This window comes from Acanthochromis polyacanthus, chromosome 8 (assembly GCF_021347895.1).
Source record: "Acanthochromis polyacanthus isolate Apoly-LR-REF ecotype Palm Island chromosome 8, KAUST_Apoly_ChrSc, whole genome shotgun sequence".
Classification (NCBI taxonomy): domain Eukaryota; kingdom Metazoa; phylum Chordata; class Actinopteri; family Pomacentridae; genus Acanthochromis; species Acanthochromis polyacanthus.
This window is the reverse complement of record NC_067120.1, coordinates 30,712,983-30,739,473: the sequence shown is the minus strand read 5'-3', so window position 1 is coordinate 30,739,473 and position 26,491 is coordinate 30,712,983. Positions and strand designations below refer to the sequence as shown.

The 26,491-nt window shown below is 39.6% G+C and overlaps 1 protein-coding gene, 2 long non-coding RNA genes and 3 other non-coding genes across 6 annotated transcripts; 4 read left to right on the top strand and 2 right to left on the bottom strand.

Moving 5' to 3' along the window:
• Positions 1-2,698: 2,698 nt before the first annotated feature.
• On the bottom strand, positions 2,699-12,892 carry LOC127535024 (uncharacterized). Its single transcript, XR_007943660.1, has 3 exons — positions 12,821-12,892; positions 9,487-11,596; positions 2,699-4,866 (listed from the first exon to the last, which is right to left on the bottom strand). It is a non-coding gene; the product is annotated as an uncharacterized LOC127535024 (long non-coding RNA).
• trnap-agg (transfer RNA proline (anticodon AGG)) lies at positions 4,398-4,469 on the top strand. The gene has a single exon. It is a non-coding gene; the product is annotated as a tRNA-Pro (tRNA).
• trnap-agg (transfer RNA proline (anticodon AGG)) lies at positions 8,591-8,662 on the top strand. The gene has a single exon. It is a non-coding gene; the product is annotated as a tRNA-Pro (tRNA).
• On the top strand, positions 10,750-10,821 carry trnap-agg (transfer RNA proline (anticodon AGG)). Its single transcript has one exon. It is a non-coding gene; the product is annotated as a tRNA-Pro (tRNA).
• Positions 12,893-12,924: 32 nt separating the features above from the next.
• bbs2 (Bardet-Biedl syndrome 2) lies at positions 12,925-24,600 on the top strand. The gene is made up of 18 exons (XM_022204694.2): positions 12,925-13,064; positions 13,556-13,690; positions 13,969-14,196; positions 14,571-14,696; positions 14,964-15,026; positions 15,602-15,679; positions 15,889-15,993; positions 16,250-16,336; positions 16,494-16,629; positions 16,793-16,932; positions 17,641-17,770; positions 17,886-18,057; positions 18,229-18,358; positions 18,474-18,593; positions 19,114-19,251; positions 19,960-20,072; positions 20,417-20,565; positions 22,969-24,600. The coding sequence occupies exons 2-18, from the start codon at positions 13,574-13,576 to the stop codon at positions 23,073-23,075; spliced, it is 2,139 nt and encodes a 712-aa protein (XP_022060386.1). The 5' UTR covers positions 12,925-13,064; positions 13,556-13,573; the 3' UTR covers positions 23,076-24,600.
• LOC127535023 (uncharacterized) lies at positions 16,674-23,033 on the bottom strand. Its single transcript, XR_007943659.1, has 3 exons — positions 22,911-23,033; positions 22,301-22,378; positions 16,674-18,375 (listed from the first exon to the last, which is right to left on the bottom strand). It is a non-coding gene; the product is annotated as an uncharacterized LOC127535023 (long non-coding RNA).
• Positions 24,601-26,491: the final 1,891 nt, after the last annotated feature.

Here is a 26,491-nt window from a genome sequence, read left to right as displayed (position 1 = left end):
ATTAAATAGTCTAATTGCTGATGGTAGAAAGATTTTCTGAATCTTACAGTCCTGCAGGGACAGGAGCCGTCCACTGATGTTTTGTTGTTCTCTGAGGATGTGAAGTGGATGATCCATGTTTGTAAGAATGGCCTCCATCTACTGATAAATGCCTTCAGTGACTGGAGTCACTAAAACTACCTGCTACTCAACGCCTCAAAGACAAAGGAAATGATCAAAGATTTCCACAGATCCAAACCTCTTCATCCATTGAACACTTGTGGACATGGAGGTGGTGACATCATATAAATATTTAGATGTCCACCTTGATAATAAGTTAGACTGGTCTTCAAACGTAGACTTCATCTACAAAAAGGGCCAGAGACGACTTTATTGCCTTCAATCACTGGACATGTGCAGTAAGATGCTGCAGCTGTTTTATCAGTCTGTGGTAGCAGGTGTCCTGTTTTATGCTGCAGTCTGCTGGGAGGCAGTATAAAGAACAAGGATGCAAGGCGTCTGAACAAACTGATTAAAAAAGATTGAACTCATTCAAGCGATTTCAGAAAACTCTAACCCTTCACACTTAGAGAAAGTCAAGATTCATCTGACAGCAGTTTAACAATTCAGGACAGATTTAGAAAGAAAGTCTAGTGGAAATGTACAGAAATATCCTGACATCTTCTGACAGCCTGTTCAACCGTTCTGCAGGTAAAGACTGATGTGATGAACTAATGCTAAATGTTGTGGGGGTGAGACTATTCAACAGAGACCCGTTAGAATACGTTTAGATCAGCAGGACAGAAGCAGCTGATAATGCAGGAAACAGCAGAGAATTGGACAGAATCATTTCATGGATGAAGCAAAGCATTTACAACTGGTTCAGAGAAATGAGAAACTGATTTTTGATGTGAACCAGAGACACGATGATGTGGAGACTGAATAAGAAGTTTCGAGAATTTCAGTTCTGATCTGAAAGACGTACTAAAGATACTGAGAAAAACTGTATTACAAGTGGCTCAGGATGTTGAGTCTGTATCCTAGCAACAGGATCATGCAAAACATCACATGGAACCAAGTCTTGGGTGGGATGTATACAAGTATTGTTATGATATGAGTGAACTCCTGTGGAACATAACATGGCCAAAGGGCTACTGCCAACAGTTTGATATTTAGACAATACAACTTCTCCTGAACAGTTCTGTGTGAGGAGTTACATCATCTCTGGTTAACAAATAAAGCCAGACCTCCTCCTTTCTTCTTACCACTAGCTTTAGCATCTCTGTCTGACCTTATGAGGGTGAAGCCAGGTAGACTCACAGCTGAGTCTGAGATGTTTTGATTCAAACAGGTTTCAGTAAAACACAGCAGACTGCATTCACCGTATGTTTTAACCGTCATCACCAGTGTCTCCAGCTCACCGCTTTTGTTTGGCAGAGATTTAATGTTTCCCATCATGACCAAAGGGCTTATATCTACATTTGCTAGCCTTCACCTTTGCACCAGCATGGAAACCACTAAAACACCTTAAGATACCCACTGAATTGGATGCTGCTGTGTAGATTTGTTCTGTCTCACTGAAAATAAAGCTCCTCTCTTAAATAAACTCTTCTCTCAGCAAAAACCTCTATCAGCAGCCGACAAAACACGACAAAAATATGAAAAAATACAGCAAAAACAGTTAAGAAACACCAAACTTTGCAGCCACTTTCTTTGGCACAGGTTCCAGAAAGAAAAAAACCCAAACCAAAAAAAACAAAACATAAAAAACAGCAGTGTTTGCAGCAGGCAAAAAAGAATGGCATTAAAATTCAGATAAAAAACATAAATAATCACCTTACAGTATCTTCTATAATGTGAAGTTACCTGAAGTTAAGACATAATGCTTAAAAACACATGAAATAAAATGTTATATGAAAACCCTGCAGTGACACATTTAGAAGTTACAGCTCTACAACAGGACACATGAAGTAACAACTAAACTGTGGATTCCCTTTTTCTTTAATATTTTAATTTGCTCTTATTTTGTTCTACTTTTTTCATTTTATCTGAACAACAATCTGTAGCAAACGCTGCTCTTAAATAAAACAGACCAGGATTTTCCAGGATTTTCTTCAGAGAACCCATAAAGAACCTGACCTGGAGCTGCTCTGTCCTCTGCTACATTTAGAGGACACGTTTATCACCATGCTAGTGTTGAGCTGCATTTACCTGATGCACCAGAGATGTCTGAAGTTGGCCACGATGACATGTTTCAGTCTGATGTTCTCTTCCTGGTTTCAGAGAGGTTGAGATGAAGCTTAGTCCTCAGAGTTGCTGAATGCGCAAGTTTTGGTCGTCTTCAAATCACTCTTGTCCCAAACGTGTGGATGTGTCTCTCAGTGTTGCTGAAGAATGACTACAGATCATCTATAAGCTGCACTTATCTGCCCTGATGACACCACAATTCTGTTTAGAATGTTTTTTTTCTGTTTCAGAATTTTTTAAAAAAACAAGGTGAAAATCTGAGTTCAGCTTCAGAAAATGTGAACAATTTATCTTTTTTACACAAAACAACAATTAAAAAACACAAAATAAGATCACGTCATTGTTTTCTCCACCAGCACACCTCAAAGAGCAGTGTTCGATGCCGCTATTATTATACAATATAGCCATTTTAATGAGAAGCTCGGACGCTGTTGTATGCATTGAATGATATTTTATTCCAACAGTGGTCAAAAAATTAAAAGACATCACATTTATTACAGCCCCGGAGGTAGGGAGTGGATAAAACCTGTTGAAAGAGTGCACGCCCTTATGCGACGCTCCTCGGAAAAACAGCGAACGCACCCGTATACAAACAGGGATAATGTGATTGGTCAAAGCTCGCTGGCCTTCTATTGGTTGACAGCGTTGAAACACAAAAATCCGAGAGCAGAGCAGAGAGATCCGTGAGCAGAAGTTCTGTGAGAGCAAGAGGAAGAGTTTGAGTTTGAGCGCAAGAAATCTGCGCGAGCAGCATCGTAACCGAGAGCGAGGACACAGTTTGAGCACAAGCAGAGCAAATTTGAGCGCGAGAGCAGAGTTCTGAGAGACAATATCACGAAATCTGAGAATGAAATCGATAAATGCTGCCCTCAAATCAATTTTATAATGCTCTTGAATTATGATAGGAAATTATTTCCATAAACGTGGGGGTAACATCACCCTTTGCGCAGCCATTTTCCTGAATGGGGTCCTCCACCGTCATGCCAATATGGGCCCTTACAACACAGATCAAATGATCAGATTTTTGGACAGATTGCACAACCTCCTCCCAGTAAATAACCAAATGCACCAGATCCACTACATTGTCATCTGGGACAATGTGTCATTCCACCACTCTGCTCTGGTCCAGAACTGGTTTCAGCACCATCCACTGTTTACAGTCCTATACCTTCCACCATGCTCTCCATTTCTAAACCCCATCGAAGAATTTTCTCTGCATGGCGGTGGAAAGTTTATGATCTCCGGCCCCAGACTCAGATGCCCCTCATTCAGGCCATGGAAGAGGCTTGTGACCAAATTGACGCTGCAGCTGTGCAAGGATGGATCCGTCATTCAAGACGGTTCTTCCCACGTTCTCTTGCCAACGAAGATATTGCCTGTGATGTAGATGAAATTCTCTGGCCAGATCCAGCTAGGCGGAGAGATGTTTAGTATTTAATTTATTTTACTCAGATTTCTTTTTGTTTTCTTCATTTTCTTTACATATTTTAACCTGTACTGGTAGTACAGTATTTTTATTTGTCTATTTTGTGGGTTTACAGTGTTGGGATGTTTTCTTGTGATTGTCTATGTTGACTGAATGTGGTTATATGAAGAAAATTAAATCATATTTTCAAAAGTCTGCAGCATTGATCTTGTGATGTGTTTGAATTTACCATGTTGTATATTTGCACTTTCTCTGTGTACTTCACTTACAGTAATCTATTCACTGAGAGGTCCAGAGGTAGAATTGCCAAAGGTAGAATTGAGATTGAGATACCAGAGGTAGAACTGCCAAAAGTGTTTTAAGTTAAACACAGCAGTGTGTAACTGGTTCAAACAGAACTAAGCCTGATGAAATGTGTGTGTTTCATATGGTAACATAGTATGGTTTTTATAAAGGTGTATATAGTTTTCACAATAGTGTTTCATTTTGCACAAGATCTGAAGTGTTTTCCATACTGTGTGTGTGGTTGTGCTAATTGTGTGTAGTCTTTTGAAATTCCGAGCCCTGTTTTCAAAATTGTGTTTAAGCAATTGTAAAAAAAACTGTAAACCTAACCTAGGAAGTGCTCCACCAGAGGGTGCTGTTGGACCACACATGTACGGCTCCAAGCTGCCACATAACCATTTAAACCCTTTAATTAGTGGTCTTTGCAGAGACAGTTGCAGATGTGAACAACAGCACATGTGGCTCGTTGGTCTAGGGGTATGATTCTCGCTTAGGGTGCGAGAGGTCCTGGGTTCAAATCCCGGACGAGCCCTTCTTTAACCTCACAGAAATCTAAACAGAATTAAGTTCAAGTGAAACCTTAAGTTGCTGCGTTTTCCATCAGTGCTGTGACAAAAAGAATTCTTGTCATAGCTGGTCAGATTCACAGGAGCTTGTACAGAAGAATCCGATTTACATAAAAAACAAAATGGATTTCAACATGATACCAACGAGAAATCACCTGTAGCTGTACTGACATTTGACCACCAAGTGTGGAGCTCCAAGTCGCCACGTTTCAACAGATCGATTACAGCACTTCACTGCATAGAATTACAGATGTGAACAGATGTATGTGTGACTTGTTGGTCTCGGGGTATGATTATCGCTCACGGTGTGAGAGGCCCCATGTTGAAATCCCGGACAAGCCGTCTGTTTCACCTCAAATCAATCTGTAAAAATTACAGAGAAAAAAATGTAAATTTGAAACAATTTCTAGACCTTTACAAGTTATTTGGATCATACAGTAAAATGCTATTTTCTTGTGTCCTTTCGATCTACTTTTTGCCATTTGTATCTATTTTGTCTTGTTTGTGTTGTTTTTTGTTTTTGTCTCAGGTTGTTCATAATGTTTTGTAAAAGGTAGTTGATTGATAGTTGACACGGAGCAAAAGCAGAGCTTAACATTGGTCGACAATGTTAAAATAAATGCAAGAACAATGTTTGTCTTGTGACGTTGTGTAGTGAGGTTGAGACCTTTCTAAAATACTCTCATAAGTCTAATTAACAGAATGCCATCACTGTAACAGAATAATGAACCTGTCAATGTTATGTATCCCATTTCTGAAATTGATTTAAAAATCTTCCACACACAGAAAACTAAGGTTGAAACTACACCTATTTTTCAAGACTTTTGGAGCCCAGTGTTGGATATAAGAATGTGTACACATCTGTGTGGCCAAACTTTCTTGGGTTCAGTGGCGTGTCTAACACAAAGAGAAAGCATGCAGCTCCAAGCCACCACATCACCACTTTGAACAGGTCAGCTGCAGCTCTTTGGAGCTCACAATTGCAGATATGATCAGCTGTATGTGTGGCTTGTTGGTCTAGGGGTATGATTTCACTCAGGGTGTAAGAGGTCTGGGTTCAAACCCCAGACAAGCCCTACTTCTGACCTCTCAAGCTTACAGGAATCTACACATCACAATTAACTTTGACTGAAAACCTTTAATTGCAGGGTTTCTCAACACAGTTGCGACAAAAGTGGCACAAACCTTGTCATAGGTAGCTATTCTCTAAGTAGCTTGCATTGAGAAACTTTGACCAGCTCCTGGCTTAAGATGTTCTTCTGTGCTGCATCTACCTCAGATATTGCAATAGTTTATCTATAATAACACTTAAATAACATAAAAAAAAACACTTGGTCAACAAAAAGACAATAATTTATATGTTTTTCTTCAGATTGTAGTAATTACACCACTCATCCCTACATACCCTTTTTTGTACTGTACTTGTATATTTGTACTTGCTACTACAGTATGTATGATTACATTTAAGTGGTGAATGACTGCCTTTTGTACATAGGTTTATCACGGCACTCGGCAGAGACATGAACTTAGACCGCAGAGTGGACAGATGGTTTGAGAGAGCAGTGACGGAAGTCATCTATGTCAAGTTGGAACAGCCATCTCTAAACAGACGGGGAGGTCAACAACAGCATTTATGAAGCACTTATAATGCAGTGATAAGGTCTCTCTCCAAAAATTTTCACTATCATTAACATATTGAGTCACTCTTGACATGGCAGATTCATGTCTGTTGTAAACTGGCAGATCCACCACCATGATTGCTGTCGTTATTGTTGGACCACCTGGATTCACAAACATTCCCAACTTGAAGTACATGAGTCCTGGATCATTCATGGGCCATTAGGCATGTGAACTGAAGAACTGAAGCTACTTTAAAAATCTGTAACTCCTCATCACTCAGTTACAAGTGAAGAAGCCTCTTGGATGAGAGAATCTAAACTAGAAGTCCAGTTGATGTCTGTTGAAGGTAAAGGGATTACCATGGATGACTGAAAATCTACACAGACATATGAAGTGTGGAGGTTTATATAAAGGGAGCATATACAGCTGTCACCAAGGTTCAACAGTTCAATTGCAGCAATTCACTGCATGGAATTACAGATGCGAATGGCTCCATATGTGGCTTGTTGGTCTAGGAGTATGATTCTTGTTTAGGGTGCGAGAGGTCCTGCATTCAAATCCTGGATGAGCCCTAACTTTAGAAATGTGAACAGATCAACTAATTTCAACCTAAAATCTCAAATTGCTGGGATTTACAACTGTGCTGTGAGAAAGGTAGCATGAAACTTGTCAGATTCCCAGTAGCTGCTACAGAGTAACCTATGCTACACACAAAAATGGAGGATATTTGAACATGATACTGTAGCGTACATGCTTGGTCTTTGGAATGCCACAGGAGATTACAACTTAGACAAGAACACACTCTCTTAGGATGGGGGTCTAGAATCCACATCAAACTGCAATACTGGACAGGTCCAGAACTCTTTCCTGTCCCTACAGAAAAACACCATTAATGCCATGGTTGAATTACAGCAGGACATCTGATTCTTGCCACAACAACCCCCAGTTTCTGGAGAAAACTGATTAAATGTTTCTTCTATAGTAAATAAGGACATTCAGACCTCCTGCAAAGGGATGGAGTTCCCTGTAGAACATTAACACTTTGAAAGGACCATTTGAAAGACAATGACTCTCACTTTATGCTGTGAATGTTTTCTTTTAATCAACACTTATCCAGACCTAACCTTCCTTCCCCCAGGAATACCATGTTGCCTACCCTTTAGCAGGATCTGATAAGAACTGGTCGTAAAATTTTATGACCTACGTGGAGAACTGGTTTGAGACTGGTAAAAACTTTTAACTGAAACAAAACGTCCTCAAAATTCATATTTCTGAGATGTATTTTCTGTTTCCATGTTTACCCAAGTTATAGTAAGGACTTCATCTGTAACAAATTCAAAATTGACGTTTTTATATAGATAGAATACAATAAATGAGCAAATTGACTATCCCTGACTTCTTCTTGACACTTAAAGAGACATGTCAGCCAAGACATCCCAACTGTGTCCTGAGCCTTCAGCATCTCATCCAGATCTCATCTACCAATCACACCTTGTCATGGTGAAGCTTTTTCAGCATCTCAGCAGCCAAGATCAGAAAATTGTACATAGATATTTAAACTGCAGCATGAAGAAAGCAATAAGAACATTTTAACCACCAGGGGTGCTCTTGGACAAGGTGAAATGTAGAGCACCAAGTCACCTCGTCACCACTTTGAGATCCAATTTAAGGTCTTAGCAGCACAGAATTACAGATGTGAACAACTTTAAGTGCGGCTCGTTGGTCTAGGGGTATGATTCTCGTTTAGGGTGTGAGAGTTCCTGGTTTCAAATCCTGGACGAACCTTAACTTCAGAAATCTGAACAGAACAACTAATTTCAAACGGAAATCTCAAGTTGCTGGGATTTACAACTGTGCTGTGAGCAAGGTAGCATGAAACTTGCCATAGCTAGTCAGATTCCCAGTAGCTGTCAAAGTGCAACCTATACTACACATAAAATGGAAGATATATGAACACGGTACAAGAAATCAGCTTGTTTTTCATTTGACCACCAAATTCTAATCAGTCTACGCTTGAGTCTAGCGTCAAGAGTCTATTGCAATACAAAACATTCCTACAATCACAAGAATAGGTGTGAAAAGTTCCATCCACAAAAACAAAATCTTAAATACTCAAACTGTGATATGTAAAGGTTGAAATCAATATGGAACTTGTCAGCAAGATTTGGGAAGAACAGCAGGGCTGGACCACGGCGATGCACGTTTACAAAACTCTACATAAGTTGTGAAACGTCCCACATTTAAATCCTAGACAAACACAATGTATACATTTTCCTGTGTCTCTGGGGCCAAACTTTCTAGGATTCAATGTTATAATGCACAGCAAGGTGAATCCATAAAATCCCTCACCAGAGGGTGCTGTTGGATCAGATCAAATGTGGAGCCCCAAGTCGCCACATCACCACTTTGGACACTTCAATTGCAGGTCTTTGCACACAGAAATGCAGATGTGAACAGCAATGTATGTGGCTCGTTGGTCTAGGGGTATGATTCTCGCTTAGGGTGCGAGAGGTCCCGGGTTCAAATCCCGGACGAGCCCTTCCTGTGTAGAATGTGTCTCAAACATTGTTGCTCCCTGAATATGTCTCGATTACTGCGTCAAAACAAAAATAGCGTTTCAGATGAACTGGATTCTGACTGTCAGAATGTGGAACAGTGACATAAGATGCTGAACTGAAACCTCAGTTAAATAAAGTGGTGCCGGATTTAATTAGATGTACTAATTTCTATGGTAGTAACAGAGGTGAAGTGATTCTGACCAGTTAATCCAAAACATTTAAAACCTTCAACCACAACTAAGCTAATGACAGAGCAACAGGTACCTTGAGTTCTTCCGAACTTCGATTAAAAAATTACTCCATTATCACAGACTAACACAAAAGAAACACCAGTATGATCATCTATACACCACTTTATCCTCATTAGGGTTGCAGGGGGTGCTGGAGCCTATCCCAGCTGACTCGGGCGAAGGCAGGGGACACCCTGGACAAGGTCGCCAGTCTGTCACAGGGCTACATATACAGACACACAATCACTCTTGCATTCACACCTACGGACAATTTAGAGTAATCAATTAACCTCAGCATATTTTTGGACTGTGGGAGGAAGCCGGAGTGCCCAGAGAAAACCCACACATGCACAGGGAGAACATGCAAACTCCATGCAGAAAGATGTTGGGAAAGCCGGGACGCAAACCAGAGATCTTCTTGCTGCAAGGCCAAAGTGCTAACCACTACTCAACTGTGCAGCCCTATCAGTATGATCAATAAAACTAAAAAAAATCCATTGAATAAGGAGAGAAATAATGTGATTAAACCAAAGATACAGAAAGAGGTAGAGATGAGGGTATAGAACTGTACTCACCTGCATTTAAGAGGACTGTGTTTCAAATAGATCTCATGAGGACTTTGGCTTCTTCTGTTCTGAACGTCTCACTGACATCCCTATAGTTTATCTATAACAACAATAAAAAATGCATAAAAAACATTGAGTCAACAACAATGAAAACAAAACAGTGTATGAAAAAATGAAAGAATTTAGTTGTTGAATTGGTTGGGTCTTTATGTCAAGTGTACTTGTGGCCAACAAGAAGTTTTCTTTATTATAATAATTTCAAGTGAATCTTATTCATCACACCCTGTCAGACACACTGTATTTGAGACTTAAGCAAACACTGCAAACAGAGCAGAAACAATAAAGAGGAAAAAAGAAGCTACATTCACGGCCAGTAGAGTTTAATCACAGACCCTACGATATTCCATTCTTGACAAATCTCACTCACTTTGTTTTGCACGTTAACCTTCGCACTATAAACATTACACATATTTTCTTTGACCCTGTTTCTTCAGCAACTGATGTTTTTGCACTGTACATTTTATGTTCAGTATTGCCTAAGTTCATTTGAGTAGATCTTACGTTTTCTGTCTCAAAAAGAGTGCACAAAATAAATGCTACAAAAAAACTATTATCTGTAAATGCACTTTTTTTGTATTGTTTGGTACACTACTAAATTAGACCTGATTGTTGTGTCAAAACACCTCACATGACATGAACGAACCATGCTGACAGGGTGCCAGTTTATGAGATGGAATGTGAGGCAATACCACATCAACAATCTGAAATGTTCTGTCAACCCTGAAAGAACATGTTGTTGACACAGAGGTGCATCCTGTAGGTGGCTTGTTGGTCTAGGGGTATGATTCTCGCTTTGGGTGCAAGAGGCCCTGGGTTCAATCAGTACACTCAAAATTCACGAAAGCCAGGAAATAATTGACTCTAAATCTGACAAGAGAATTGCTGTCAGCAGCAACAACTTTGACAAACTCCAAGGTAAACAGTTTCAAGTCAAGGTAAAGACCTGCTTTCCTGGGTCACATGAAAATATGACAGACTTCAATGTGGGTTCAGTGTATAGATCTGTGAGTGTTTTAAGGATGTCTGTGGGGAGGAACTTTTTAGAGTTCAGTGTAGCATGTAGCACACTGCAGGAAAAACATATAACACCACCAGAGGGTGCTGTTTGATTAGACAAAAAGTGGAGCCCCAATTTGCCACATCATCAGTTGGAACAATTTAAACACAGCTCTTTGCTGCACAGAATTGCAGATGTGAACAACACAGTATGGAGGCTCGTTGGTCTAGGGGTATGATTCTCGCTTAGGGTGCGAGAGGTCCCGGGTTCAAATCCCGGACGAGCCCTTTTGCCACCTTCGGGGTCACATAGAGCTGATGAACAACTGTGGAGAATATTCCTAACACAAGATAAAAATCCATAACCGCAGTCGATGAATTTCTACTGAACAAAACCTGAACTTGTGCTGCTATTCATGATTTTTTACATGATCAGTTATGCTGCTTACTATTTTCACTATTAATGCATTAAACTAAAATCCAAGTGCACTGGAGTTCACTCAGAGAACTATCCAACCAACTATTTTATTATTTTATTCACTTCTGGGCAGAAATTGCAGGAGACAGCACTGGAATTGAAATAAGATGTTACATTATCAGGCTTTTACTATATTATTCAACATATAATTTCACTGTACAATATATTAACAATCTAAAGAAATGAATCACACACAGCAGCTTAGATTTTTAAATGGACCACATCGGGCTTGTCTAGGATATGGGTTCTCAAATGTGTTACATAAATTTTTGAAGATAAATACTATTAATCCAAGTTAATAACAGACCAAACAGTTCTTTCAGTAAAAACACTTATAAAATGTGTTCATACTGGTATCATAAATAAACACAGAAAAAATACAGTGCTGATTATGACAATGAGTGACTTTTAAACAACCCAAGGAGTACAGAAAATAATATGACTGTAACAGAGACAAACAAAAAGGCAGTGAAGAATGGAATAGGATTTTACTCCCCTGCTTTTAAGTGGACTGCTTTACATGGATCTTACAAGAGTTCTGACCTCGTCGGTGCTGAATCTCCCTCTGACATCCCAACAGCTTGTCTACAATGACAAATGACAACAAAAAACTGTTTAGATACAGTCCACAGAAAATGCAACAAATGACAAAAAAACTTGCTCACTTGCACCAGTTGCCCCAATATAACAATTCGCAGCTCAGCGTGACTGAATTTTACATAATGTCAAAGTGAATGTGTTTGGGTTTGGACATATTTTGGACGAAACAAATCATTTCTTTACATATTACATTTTTGCAAATGATTCTTGGTTGTAAAGGTTTTTGCCAAGCCACACATTTAGGATGATACAACAGGCTGATTTGTGATGCTTTGTCAGGTGAAAGCGTTTAATTTAAGTGAAAGAAATTACCGAGCGACCAACTATATGCTCTGAATAAAATTGCCAAAACATTGTGTAGTAGTCTGAATCTTCAAAAAGCAAACTGCGGTATATTTTAACACAAAAATGCAGTTCAGACTGTTGCTTTTCCACAACATATAAACTATAAAAAACAACATGTTAAATGTCCTGGGCATATTTCATTAGCATTGACATTAATTAACCATAATAGACAAGAGAGTTTCAGCATCTGTGTGTATATGTCTGTCCAAATGATAACATATATATGAGTAAACCTAAATTTACCTTAGAAGCATTTGAAGCCCATTCTTGCTGTCAAGATCACAACACAACATCCTCTGGACTGAGGATGTCAGGTCTTGGGACCATAGTTTCATATACATAATTAACCTCTTAAACCTCTTTGGTAACACTTTAAATACAAAATGAGGTTTCTTTCTGTTCCAATGTGACAAATTTAATTCAACTTCAGGCCAGTTCTAACGTTATTACGTATTGCTTTATTAGGTGGAGTTTTGGGGCATGGTAAAATTAAACCAGACCACAAAAACTTGTTCTTAACTGGAGACCAATTATCACTAAATATTTACACACAATGACTACCAGGTGTGCTACAGGTGTAACAGAACCAACAGACAGACAAAGCTGAGGTGAGGGGATTTAAAGAGAAGGCATTAACAACAAAATAAGGGTCTACATAAAAGCGTTGCATTAAGAAAAGTGTAAGATCCAGTATTTCTGGAGCCTAATCCTCACACTTTTTTTAAAAATTGCAATATCAAAAACACTTCAGGAGACCTGTACCATTGTCAAGATTAGGCATTCTTTACTGCAGATTACAAGTCTACTGTAATTTTATCCTGTTTATTTTGTAATACTGGGTAAAAATGTGTCATATTTCACCACCTGATCAATCATTTTCCTCACAACTACCGTGTAGCGCTTGAGTCAGCATACTTTCCTCCCTGCTCTCCTGGCAGTCCTGTGTAAAAAATTACCCAGAATCCTTTTTTTTTTAAGACAGCAGAGAGGAGGCTGGTCGGGATCTGTCGGTGTGTTGTCGTCTTATCCAGCTAGCCCATTAGCTGGCTGGTTCGTTTTTATATACATCCACCATTTACACTTGAGGAGAATTCAGTTGCAATACGTGGTACGGTGTTTTTTTAAGTAGTGATGTTTTTGTTGTAGTGTCTGTAGTAGTTTATAGTTGTTTCCAGACATCGACGCTAATGCTAGCTAACTATGCTAGGTTTACAAGACTGTGCAATATACACGATTTTATTTCTTTCGATAGCTTCATATCTTACATGGTGTTCATGCAAGACTTACGAAAATGCAAACAAGTCAGATGCAGTATTTTTTGTTGTATAATTGACATTCTTGTAGAGGAAACGACGGGGAGATTAGCCTGATGAGAAGCTTTAGCTTCCTACTCTGTGTTGCTAGGCAACAGAACTCGCTACTGGGTGGCTGAGGTAAAGCCTGTAATTACATTAGTGTGGCAAAATCACGCATTGGCACTCGGTTATGTGCAGGAAAGTCTACTTTACCAGTGTTTAAATGATTATCTGAAAGGAAGGGAAATAGTACTTTGCCTCACACTGTCCCCCGGCTTGTATCTTTTGACTCTTGTGTGATCAGGGTTATAGAATCAGCACCATGTTGGTCCCCATATTCACTCTGAAGCTAAACCACAAGATTAACCCTCGCATGGTGACTATTGGGAAATTTGATGGAGTTCACCCATGCCTTACTGCAGCCACACAGGCCGGAAAGGTAAGTGAATGAAATTTTTTCACTGTTCCAACATAACTCTGAACATATGCTATACTGTTATTTTTCTACTTGTGTATAATCTGTGCAATATTGAGTATTTCTGTTCATCAAAAAATATGTGCAATACCATTCATACTTATTTTATACATACATATTTTTGTACTGCAGTCCTTAAATGTTTGCACTGTTTTTGCTGCTGTAACAGCCAGTTTCCCCACTGTGGGATCCTCCTCTCTCTGCACTTCTTCAGCATTCCCAACTTTCTCTCTCACTAAAAGGTTTTTATCCACAACCCTCATGCTCGTGGTCAGAGACCTGTGGCTCATCGGCTGAGCCAGAGCACACAGGACTCTGACATCTCTTTGCTCAACATCAACCAGGCAGTCACTTGTTTGACTGCAGGAACTTTGGGACCAAATACCACCGGGGACACACTGTTAGTGGGGTCCCAAACCAATCTGTTGGCCTATGATGTCCATGACAATGCTGATATATTTTACAGAGAGGTGAGTGAAGCTGAGAAAAATAAGGGCTAACTATGATTGTTGTGATTTGTCCCATCGATGCTGTTATCTGAAAATGACATATAATGGATTATTTAAAATTGAAACTGGAAAAATGTTCAAGTTCAGTTGGTTTTCTGTTGATTTTATATGAATACATTGTCTTTTAGTTAAAAAAATATAACAATGAATATATAATGTATAATTGTGTTTAACACTGAACAGCTGGCTGTCAGAACCTAATTCTCTGGTCCTTGGGCTAAGCATTTGCACTCTATCATTAAAATCTGGGATTGAAAAATGATTAAAGTATAAATGCTTTACACAGAGAATGGGCCTGACTTTCAACACCTTGTTTCTGCTGTGTGTGGATGTAGGTGGCCGATGGAGCCAATGCTATCGTGTTGGGGAAACTCGGGGACATCCCTTCTCCTCTTGCCATCATTGGAGGGAACTGTGCCTTGCAAGGCTTTGACTATGTGGGAAACGACCACTTTTGGACAGTAAGACTTCAGACACTATGAACTCAGATTGCACTTCAGTTTAATATATAAAAAAGAGATTTCTTTAAGTGACTACAGCTAGCTGTTATTCATTAGGAATTAAATAGTAACAGATCTCATCTAACATTTTCACCAGTGGTTTCCAATTTATTTGTTTTGGCATCTTTAAAGAAAAAGTATGCTGCACTCCGAGCCCTGTCAAGAATTGTTCTTCCTTGAATCAACATTTCTGTGGGATGTATTAATCAAGAAGTATCTTTTTGCTAGGTTACTGGAGATAATGTCAGGTCTCTGGTGCTCTGTGACTTCACTGGAGATGGAAAAAATGAGGTGAGTCTTGGCTAGCTGGCAGTCTGAGACACATTCTGAGTATCTTCCATGGCCATAACCTGATTCCAGCTGGACAGCTGTTTTCTGTCTTCCTTCTATCTCATACATACTTCCTATTAGGGATGGGAATTTCGACTAATTTCCGAACCGACTCGTCGCCAATAAAATTAACGACTAGTCGGTTCGGAAATTAGTATTGAACTTGCAATTTAACCCTTTAAGCGCCAAAGTCGCAATATTGCCACAATCAACATTGCTGAACATAACAAGCCATAGCTTCAAATATACTGCCTCGTGTACCTCATGTACTGTACACCAGGAGATGGCGGACATCTGGAACTTCAATCTGGGGGGGGGGCACACTCGCGTTTAACCGACTAGTAAAATACTAACTGTTTAATAAATGAGTCGACAATTAACCGATTAAACGACTAGTCCGCACATCCCTACTTCCTATAGGTCTCTACTTTAATAGTGTTATCAATTTTATATTACTATAGCTGAAACTATTGCTATTAATGCAATTACAGAGTCATTTATATAAATATAATAAACTGTTCATATTGTATTTGCAGCTCTTGGTAGGATCTGAGGACTTTGACATCAGAGTGTTCAAAGAGGATGAGCTTGTGTCAGAGATGACTGAAAATGAGGTAAAAAGATGCGTCCAAATGTGTAAATGAATCGACATTGACTGCTGTGTTTTAAAATGTTGTATGGAAGGAGCAGTCTAGGAATAATAACTATTATCATCATTGCACTGGTGGCAGTGATATGTTGTAGATTTTCTTGTCTGTGTTTTGCTACATGAGTGCAGAATAACACTTTTCTATTTTTGTTTCCTCTGTGCTTCTCCACACAGACAGTTACATCGTTGTGCCATATGCATGGCAGCAGGTTTGGTTATGCCCTGGCCAATGGCACAGTTGGAGTCTATGACCGCACTGCCCGCTACTGGAGGATCAAGGTATCATACCCATTTATGTATTTTTTTGAATACAGATCTAACCTTTGCATTTGTTGGTTACAGGCATCTTTCATGTACCATTTTTCTTTATCAGATTTTTTTCTCTAAAAGTCATTGTTCTGTTTCTTGTGTTTCTGTCTCATTTCCTTTGATATATTGATAGACTCCTCAACCTTTAGACTTTACCCACGGCTTGAATATAAATAATGTTGTCTCCAGTTATTATTTTGTAATATTTTCTTTCTGCTTCCTTCAGTCTAAGAATCATGCAATGAGCATCCATGCCTTTGACTTGAATGCTGATGGGGTTGTGGAGCTCATTACTGGCTGGTCCAATGGAAAGGTCAGTGCATGATTTGGCAGACCTTCTTTCTCAAAACAACCTCTTACAATTCAGGAATGTCATATTACATTAGATTCTTGAGAACAGCATTGACCTAGACCTCTGTAGTTTCTCCATCTTGCATCTATTCTGTGATCACATTCCCTGTTTGTTCCAGATTGATGCTCGAAGCGACCGCACAGGTGAGGTCATTTTCAAAGACAACTTCTCCTCGTCTGTGGCTGGAGTGGTGGAGGGAGACTACAGGCTGGATGGACAGAAGCAGCTCATCTGCACCTCCACAGAGGGAGAGGGTGAGTTGTTTGTGTGTGGAAAAAGTCGAACATGGCTAATCACATTCATTCTTGGGTAAAAGTTTAATAAACTTGTGTCCATAATTTAGAAGAATCAGCTTAGAACTCTTCAACATAGAATAGGCTGTTTTCATTGCTTTTCAATGTGTGTGTGTCTCCTTAGTTCGTGGTTACCTGCCAGCCAGTAAGGACATGAAAGGGAATCTCATGGACTCCAGTGCTGAACAGGATCTTGTTCGAGAGCTCAGCCAGCGCAGGCAGAATCTGCTGCTTGAGCTCCGCAACTATGAGGAGAATGCCAAGGTGCACATACGTATTCATCCTGAAAGACTGATCGGATCAGGAGGCTTTTATGCCTTGAGTGTAGATTTACCTCTTACCTTGGAGTTCTTGTTATGTGTGCGTGATGAAATTTGTTATGGATAATCATAGTCTCTGGAAGATTACACTTAATAACCTTTTAGTTTAAATTCAAGATGTCCATAAGATGCTTTAGAGAGAGCTTCTATTTATTTTGTCACTCACTGGTTCAGTTGAACTTTTTATATCATTTTGAGACATGCAGTTGTAGTATTACATTTTTGTGAATATTTTCCGCAGTTTTTAACAAACCACATAGCTTATCATTTATTTACTAATTTAAAAAGGTAAACAATCAAGTCAGCCAGAGTTCAAACCTTCATTACCCATAATTTTAGAACAAATAAACCATAACATGCTATAGGGCCAAAGAAATTTCAAAATCTGTCCGTCTAATGTAATGTCCTTCCATTTTATTCCTATGTGGCTGCAGGTTTTTCCATTTTTCTTTTCTATAGCACTTCAGCTCAGCTATGTTGAATATGTTTGTTATTTTAGTTTTAATTACTGGTTTCATTAATGCAATTTCTTTAAATCCTTTTGTGTTTGAGAAATATCAGATTTCATGTATTGTAGATAGTTGCAGGATTCATCAATGATCCGTACGCTCTTTCATGCCAGCGTTCACACAAACTGTCATATTTAATTCAGGGTGTGTCAGAGACCAACAGCGGGGTGGGTGTCATACCAGCCAACACTCAGCTCCAGACAGCGCTGTCGGTGAAACCTGCCACAGAAACCCAGAAGGCTCATGTGGAGCTCAGCATTTCAACACCAAATGGTAGAATTTTTTTCGCATCTGAGCTGAGAATTTTAAGCCTGTCAAATATAGATAAGTTACGATCTGATTGAGCATTCACTAATAAGTGCCCGATTCTTTTCTTTGTCCTTTCCAGAAACCATTATCCGTGCAGTGCTCATCTTTGCAGAGGGAATATTTGAGGGGGAAAGCCACGTTGTCCACCCCAGTGCCCAGAACCTGTCAGGATGTATCCGAGTCCCCATCGTTCCCCCGAAAGATATACCGGTGGATCTCCACATCAAAGCTTTTGTTGGAGGGAAAACTAGGTAGGATATGTGTGAGAAAGATAACTGTCATAACAGTCAGTGAAATCATGCTGCATTGTCAAGATTATAGTCATTGCAGTTTCCACCCCATACATTTACGATAACATTGCTATTCTGTCTTCTGGCTCTTCTGCTGCTCATCTCTGCGCTTTCTGTTTTTCCTCTTTCCAGCACCCAGTTCCACGTGTTTGAAATCACTCGTCAGCTGCCTCGTTTCTCCATGTATGACATCACGGTTGACTCCTCAGCTGCTCTGCCCAATGGAAGGGTCACATTTAGCATCAATGACCGACCGCAAAGGGTAGGATGTCAGGACATCTGTGGGAGGGAGAACAATTTTAAGAGTGATTCTGTTGAGTTTTAGGAGGTGATAGCTTCCTGAAAGCTGTGCATTGAACGCTTGTATCTGGTTCTAGGTGGTAATGTGGCTGAATCAGAACTTCCTGCTTCCAGAGGGAGTTGACAGCCCGGATGTCACCTTTAATTCACTAAGAGGAGGGGGTTTACTCTCCTTCAGCATGGCCAGCAATGGACAGGTACACACAAATGTAACAGCCATGTGCTTAGTTTTAAATGAATTCAGCATTATTGGCTGTTTATTGTTATATACTGACTTTTCCAGCACTTTTAAAGAGCAAAATTGAACTGTAAATTACCAGAAGAAATGAAATACATGAGCTTTGTGCCTTGAAGTACACTTGTATACACAAAATCACTGTGATTTATAAGCTTTGGATATACAAATGAACTCAGTGGACTAGTTGCTTACGTTAACATTACTACCCACAATGCCGTCAACTTATTTAAGTTCTCACATTACATTCCACTTTGATTACATATCTATTCACTTGAGAGTAATGAATTTTATTCATAGTGCTGTGTAGCTAAAAATAGAATCATTTGCACAACACTAAACCCATCTTGTATTAATTTAGCTTAGAGCTGTACTTTCTTTATAAGTTTATCTATTTGCACAAAGTTACAATGGCGCTATTTCTGTTAAATCAACAAATGTAACTCTGTTAAATAATTTATATTTCCAATCTGCCTGATCAGATCACCCTGAGAACAGATGACATTGACTTAGCAGGAGATCTTGTCCAATCACTCGCTTCCTTCCTGGCAATAGAGGACCTGTCAGCAGAAGCAGACTTCCCCACATACTTCGAGGAGCTTCGCACTACACTCACCGAGGTTTGACTTCTCATAGTCACGCATTTCATGTAGCCAGTTTCATAAAATGTCCAATACATTGTTTATGATCAGCTTCACAATGGAGTGCAAAAAGAATTTATTCACAAGGACTTTGTCATAGCTCAGAGCAGTCAAGTGAGATAATCATTCTTGAAAAACGAATGAACCGATTTCATTACACAGTATTTTAATAAGGAAAAGCAATAGAAAATATCAGCAAAGTCACAAGTATTCTACTCACAGTCAACTTTTATTTCCTGTCTTGCAAGTGTTCAGTGTGGCCACCACCTGCAGCACAGGCAACATCAATGCGATAAGAGAATTCCCTTAAAACACGTATCAGCATATCACGATCCACTGAGTTGATCGCTGTTGTTATTCGATGTCCTTCGATGACCTTAAACATCAAATAAAAGTTGATTGTGAGTAGAATACTTGTGAAAGGGGCTGGAGTTTTCTATTGCTTTTGCTTCTTAAAATCTTGCATAATGAAATCGGTTCATTCGTTTTTAATAACCCTGAATGTTAGGTCATGTTTTCCCCTCATTACCAGCCAATTATTTCTTGCAGTGCTGTGGTGAAATGAGCTAGTGTGGAAGAAATGTCTCGACTTCGTACAGTAGCCCTGTTTATTGTCTTCTAAAGTACACTTGGAAGGTGTTTTTGATTCTGTGTATTAATACTGAGTCGTAAACATGTGTGTCGTAGGTGGATGAGTTCCACTCCGTCCATCAGAAGTTAACTGCAGCTATGGCCGATCACTCCAACTACATCAGAAACATGCTGGTGCAGGCGGAGGATGCTCGCCTTATGGGTGACATGTGAGTTAGCACGATATTTACTGAGTAATCCTTCGTAATACTTGCAACAATATGAACATGTCACTGTAGAAAAACCACATGTGTAGTTCATAATATTTATGATGGCTGCATTCCATTTGGATTAGCCACTTCCACTTGTTCATGAGCTAAAAGACTTCCAGTAACACTCAGTGTCGTTAGTATTACTATTAGTTCCACTTCTGCTTTTCCTACTGCAACATGTGCGGTGAAAATGCCTACTATATTGCAAATTCTGTTGATTTCTCAATCCAAACAGTGTTTGAATCAGAAATGTTGTGTATCTTATCTTAATTTGAGTATGACGTTTCCTTTGTTCTCTGTAGGACAACTATGAAGAAGCGCTACAGAGAGCTGTACGATCTAAACAGGGACCTTATCAACGAATACAAAATCCGCTCCAACAACCACAACGCTCTTCTGGCCTGCCTCAAGTCTGTCAACCAGGCAATACAGCGTGCTGGCAGACTCCGAGGTAGGCCACTGTGTGTCAGTGTGTGCATGCCTGTATGTCGAACACGCTATAACAACCACAGCTTCTTACTGTAGCAGTACTGTTAACTTCTCATGGGTTTTAAGTTGAGCTTTAGTGTAGAGGAGGGAGGAGGTGTATATCTGGGATTGTCTCTGCTGGTCAATACTGTCCATAGGTAGCTTTTTTTTTTTGAGGAAATATCACAGTAAGTGCAGAATGTCCTGTCTTTATGTCTGCTTACTTGAGAGAAATCATTTAATCATCTAGTTCAGGAGTGTCAAACTCATTTTAAACACATTCAGCCCAATTTGATCTCAAGTGGGCCGGACCAGTAAAATCACAGCAGAATATCCTATGAATGAATAACCACAGCTCTAAATGTTTCCTTTGTTTTAGTGCAAAAAAGTACATCCTGAAAATGTTCACAGGAATCTTTTTACAAAGCATTATGAACAACCTGAATTTTTTTTAACAAAAATAAGTTCATTTTCAATAGTATTATGCCTCAGTTTATCATTTACACATTACAGCTTACAGATCACAGTGTGTCTACAAAGGCACAAAACATTTAGTCATCTGAAACTGAACAATATAGTATTTTACTTGATGATCAAAACATCAAAAGTCAGACAAAAAACAAGACAAAATATTACAAAAATGAGACCCAGAATGACAAAAAATGAGACACAAAATGATAAAAGCCAGAAACAAAATGATAAAAAGTGAGAGAAACGACGCAAAACAAAACAAAAGAGACAAAATATTAGTCAGAAAAGTAGTAAAGCAGCAAGAAAATGGACAAACGACACTAGCGAGGCAAAAAAAGATTCAAAACAACAAAAACAATACGCAAAAAAATGAATAAAGCAAAACACTAGATGACAAAAAAAGGACCAACAACACAAGCGAGACAAAAAGGAAACACAAAACAACAAAAATGAGAAACAAAATAATAAAAACATGAGACAAACGGCAAAAATCTGACAAAACAGGGTTCCCACGCGTCCCGGAAATCCTGGAAAACCTGGAAAATGACTGACCAATTTTCCAGTCATGGAAAACATATGGAAAATGAGAAAAAAAAGGTCAAATGTCCAGGAAACGGTTAACTTGTCCTGGAAAAATATTTATCCTCCCCCTGTCAATGCAAACGGGTTACAAGTTATGCGCATGCATGTGTGTTGTCATCGTATTTTCTGGGCAACATTGAGGCATATAATATATATAAAATAGCGCTTCTCTGCTTCGAGCCGGCGCAGCGCCCCATGTGACGCTACCAGCCAATCAAATTTGCATTCCCCTGAGTTGGCTGTAACTTGCGAGATGAAACACAACTCTGATATCGGCATAGCGGCGGCTTATTAGGTATGGGCCACGTTTCACTCAGTAGTTCACAGTTGTTTTATTGTCTGATAAAAATAAGGGAATGAAAACAACATTAGGAATTCTGTTGTGTGGGCGTTGCGACACCCGCACTTTTACTGAAACATTATTTCATCCCCCTCACTGCCGAGGTGTGTGGTGGCGTCCGCATAAACGACATCTTCCCACAACAGTTGAGGGTGCAGCTGAGCGTTTCATGTCTGAAATCAAACTTTCAGTCGATGACGCCGGTCAACACCATAGAATACAGTCCATGGTCAACACAGATAAAGTCTCTGTTGCGAAAAGTCCGCCTGCGTATGATGGCGACGTCACGGTGACATCGCTCACTTCACCTCCTACGTCCTCCTACCTGATAACGTGTGTCTGTACCGACTGGAAATGTCCTGGAAAAGTCCTGGAAAATCATTTCGGGGAAAGAGTGGGAACCCTGCAAAAGAAGAGAAAAAACAACAAAGGCAAGACAAAGTATGACAAAAATCAGACACAAATTAACAAAAGAACAATGAACAATCTAGTATTTATTGTATGATCAAAACAACTTATCAATGTGTAGAAATTATTTTAAATTTCTAGTTTTACAAATATACAATTTGCAGTTAATGTCTTCTCTGTAATTTTTCCCCTTTACAAAGTCGTCCCGCGTGCCACATCGGACCCTCTGGCGGACCGATTTTGGCCCGCAGGCCGCATGTTTGACATTCCTGATCTAAATGAACTTCAGATACTTTACAGTGCTCCTAAATAAGACTGGAATCACATCCTACCTGTCTGATTTAAAAGCCTCTTTCTCAGTGTCTGCTGTAGCTTTTTTGTCGACATATAATCATGGTGTAGTACTTTAAGTTTTGGGGGAAAAAAAACACATTAATACCAATTTCAGAAACAAATGACAGGAAGCAAAACTTCACAGCTTGAAACCAATTTTAGGAAGCCTTTGTTTGTTGTCTGAGCTTACATACCTGGCACTCTGCTCATTGTGAATTATCCAACTGTACGTTTATTCATCTCTCTCTTCAGTGGGTAAACCCAAGAACCAAGTGATCTCTGCCTGTCGAGACGCCATCAAAAGCAATAACGTCAACGCACTCTTCAGGATCATGAGGGCCGGCACTGCATCCTCCTGAGGCTGGAACGAGGAGGAGGGATGCAGGAACCAACGGGTAGATTGAAAAGTCAGAGAGACGTTCGCAGGCACACCACATGAATAACGGGACACAGTTTACCAGCCAGGATGTTTCACCAGGACGACGAGCCTGAAACAAGAACTAGGACCGTGAAAAGGAAAGGGGGACACTGTTGCAGCCTTAATCCAAGTTTTCCATGACTTAGCAACAGCCTGGCAGCAACATTTGGCACCAGCTCCTTGAAACTTGAAATTCTGCTAGCTGACAGAGAAACAAAATGCTGACCGTGGACTTAGTGCAGTTGTGAAATAGTCATCCATCTCCGCGTAGCAGTGCGGCTGCCTGGAAGGGCTTGATTTAGCTCAGTAAATAATGTCAAAATTAACATCGGTGTGTGTGCAAGTGGTAGAGACGGATCTGTTTGCAGGACCAAAACACACACAGAACTCACATGCAGTCGGCTGCCTGATAGCGTCGCTAGTAAAGACAGTAAGGAAGAGTAGAGCCTGATGCCTGTTAAATGTACTAGAGGAGGCGTCGCAGGTGATGTTGCACATTTGTCTGAGAAAATGTTTCAACTTCGGAGACGCCTTCCAAACTGTTTCCACGAAGACGCGAACATTTGGAGAGAATGACGATGTGCTGGACTGTTTAACTCAGTGATGTTTAGAGAGAGAACAGCTGGAGCGAGACGGCGAGCAGCTTCGGAGAGTCGTGCCATTAAAGTCACTTGTGGCCCTGATTGTTCACTTGCTCTCGAGTAGGGATAGATCGATTGTCGTGGCCGATTATCGATATCTGTATTTTTATGGACCGATGATTCATCATTGAAATGCGCTACTTCAGGTTGGACGCAGCCTCCTGTCTTTGTCTGTTTCACTCTGTGTCTCTCAAGCAGTAAAAACAGAACAAGAAGCACAAGCTGTTGTCACGAACCAGGAAGTTAGCTTCTCTCACAGTGGCTGAGACTATGCCAATGGCTAGCCTGGTAAACAATAATTAATATAAGTGATAAAACAGAGAAATATTCAGAAAATCACAAAGAAAAGCCAACGTAACTCCGGGAGACAAACTGATCAATCAATCACAGTTGAGCCCACATAAACAGAGGATTTAATCACTATTTTTATTTTACATATTCAGGTATAGTCATCTTTATTAAAGAAGAAGCCTAGTTATGAAAGATGGGTTCTCAGCTATCACATGCCGTGAAATCATTGCATTTAATGTGTATCGCTAGCAAATACCGATTATTGGCCATACTCAATTACCAATAACCGACATCGGTATCGGACCTGGAAAATCCATATCAGTCGATCCCTACTCTCGAGCCTTTGCTCCCAACTGTTGTGTGTCCGTGTGTGGTGTTTGTAGCCAAAGAGAACTATTTTAAATTCATGAATGTACCAGACGACCGATGCTGTGGGTTTAACTTGTTTACCTTTTGTAGATTATACTCAAGAGACTGTAAATGTAATTTACATGTGTTTGTGTCAGAAATTATGATTAAATTAAATTTTAAACACTTGTTGCTGTTTGCATGAGTTTGTTGCGGAATCATAAAGAGATGATTTTCCTACCAGAAAATTGCGCAACTGTTTATTCAAACTGTACCTCTGGTTGGATTTGAATACGTGAGCTAGAATTAGTGCGCATAAATACAGTGACGACTGTCCCCCCCGCCCCCCCTTTTTTTAAAAGATATTTTTATCTTGTTTTCTCACTCTGGATATCTGTTATAAATGGTCTGAATGTCTCTTTAAAACTGCAGCACAGATGTTAATGTTACCCAACTAGTCATGTAGGCGTGATATGTTTTAAAGACATTATGAGAGTGGTTTTCTGGTGCTCATATTTATTTATCGGGGTTCTGTTACTCACTGGTCACAGCTGCTTTATACTGGCAGCCGCTTTGCAACTAAACCCCAGCAATCACTTTTTAGTTTTTTGCTCAAGATTAATATGTAATGTCTCTATTAATCAGGCTTGTTTTGGTGAAGTGTCTGGCAATTATTATGGTTAGAAGAGTGTCGCAAGAGTTCGATTTCTATCACATTCACATAGTTTTTTTTTTAATATAGCCGCATATCATGGTGAAAAGAAATTAGTATTTGTATTAAATGCTTTTTTCTAAAGGTCAGAATCCTCTTAATGTTATTCTTCACTTCAGTTTGATTGCATCCAGAGCTAATATACCACTAAATGAACGATAACATGATGGAAAATATTAGAATTAAGTGAAGTATATGTGCATTGTTTTATTTTGTCAGTACAGCTATAGTGTACCCTGAATCCAGCGTTTTTTCCACCCTCTCTGCTTTTCCCACCCTTTTCTCTGTATACCTCTGAATGCACAGACACTTGTCGACCGCCAGCTGTAATCTATAGGTGCTACACATGGTTCTGGAAGGACACAGTGTGCCGCCATAAATTACTATTACTACTGCTCGTCCTGGGAGTTTCTTCTTGTGTGTGCTGACTGTGCAGCCTGAGCTACTTTTATTTACATTCGTAGCCACTCGTTTCAACCTGAAAGTGTCTTGTAGCATAATCAAGAAGGGGACTTTCTTTAGAGAGTAGCATCTTAATCTGCATTTTCAGCAAAAGGCTGCAGAGACACAGTCAGAGGCTTTGAATGCTAAGTAGTGGAGCATATGTTCTCCCTTTCTTTCTTCTTCTGCCCCCCCCCAGCTTCTTCATTTCATCCTTCTTTCTCCTGCTCTCTTCTCCCTGCAACCTCCAAAATCAGAACTCAAGAGTCAAATGCTGTTCGAAATCATCAACCCTGATTAAAATGTCATTGAGCAATACCCAGAACTGTGTGTCTCTTTGGGTTTTCTGGAGCTGGATCTCATCTCTTCTGGGAAACAAACACCACAGAACAGTGACTCATGTTCTAACATTCCCTCAGCACACTCCGCTTTTATTTATTCTGCTCTTTTCTTTTCTTTCTCACTTCTACTTCTTCCAATGTTTCATGTGCTGGCATCTGTAAGGGTCCAGTTTAAATCACGTGGCTGGGCCAAAGAATGACGATGATGCATTCAATTGCTTCAGTTCTGACTCAAAATATGTATTCATATGGACTTGTAGATAGGTAGAAGGGGATCAATTTGATCACTTTGATTAGGATCTTGCTGTCTTTACACCTTTAAATGTCAAATTCACAATCATTTGCTTCTTTTTGGTTGCTTGAACTTATATTTATTATTAATTTTGACGAATCCAGTGTCAGAATTCAGTGAGAGACTGAATTTGAGCTTGTAATATCCACATAGTAGTGGACATTTGTTTACGTAATGTAAAATCTGAAAAACTTACTTTGCTGTTTTGTTTGTTTGATACACAAATTCAGCCAATAGTTCAACAAAATGGTGCAAATTGCACAGATAAACACTTGCATTTTCTTTAATTTG

Excerpts from the sequence above, each read along its gene's own strand:
- bbs2 (XM_022204694.2), top strand. The coding sequence starts at position 13,574 with ATGTTGGTCCCCATATTCACTCTGAAGCTAAACCACAAGATTAACCCT. Across the intron at positions 16,337-16,493 it reads CTGGCTGGTCCAATGGAAAG|ATTGATGCTCGAAGCGACCG; the intron begins GTCAGTGCATGA and ends TGTTTGTTCCAG. Across the intron at positions 17,771-17,885 it reads CAGCATTTCAACACCAAATG|AAACCATTATCCGTGCAGTG; the intron begins GTAGAATTTTTT and ends TGTCCTTTCCAG.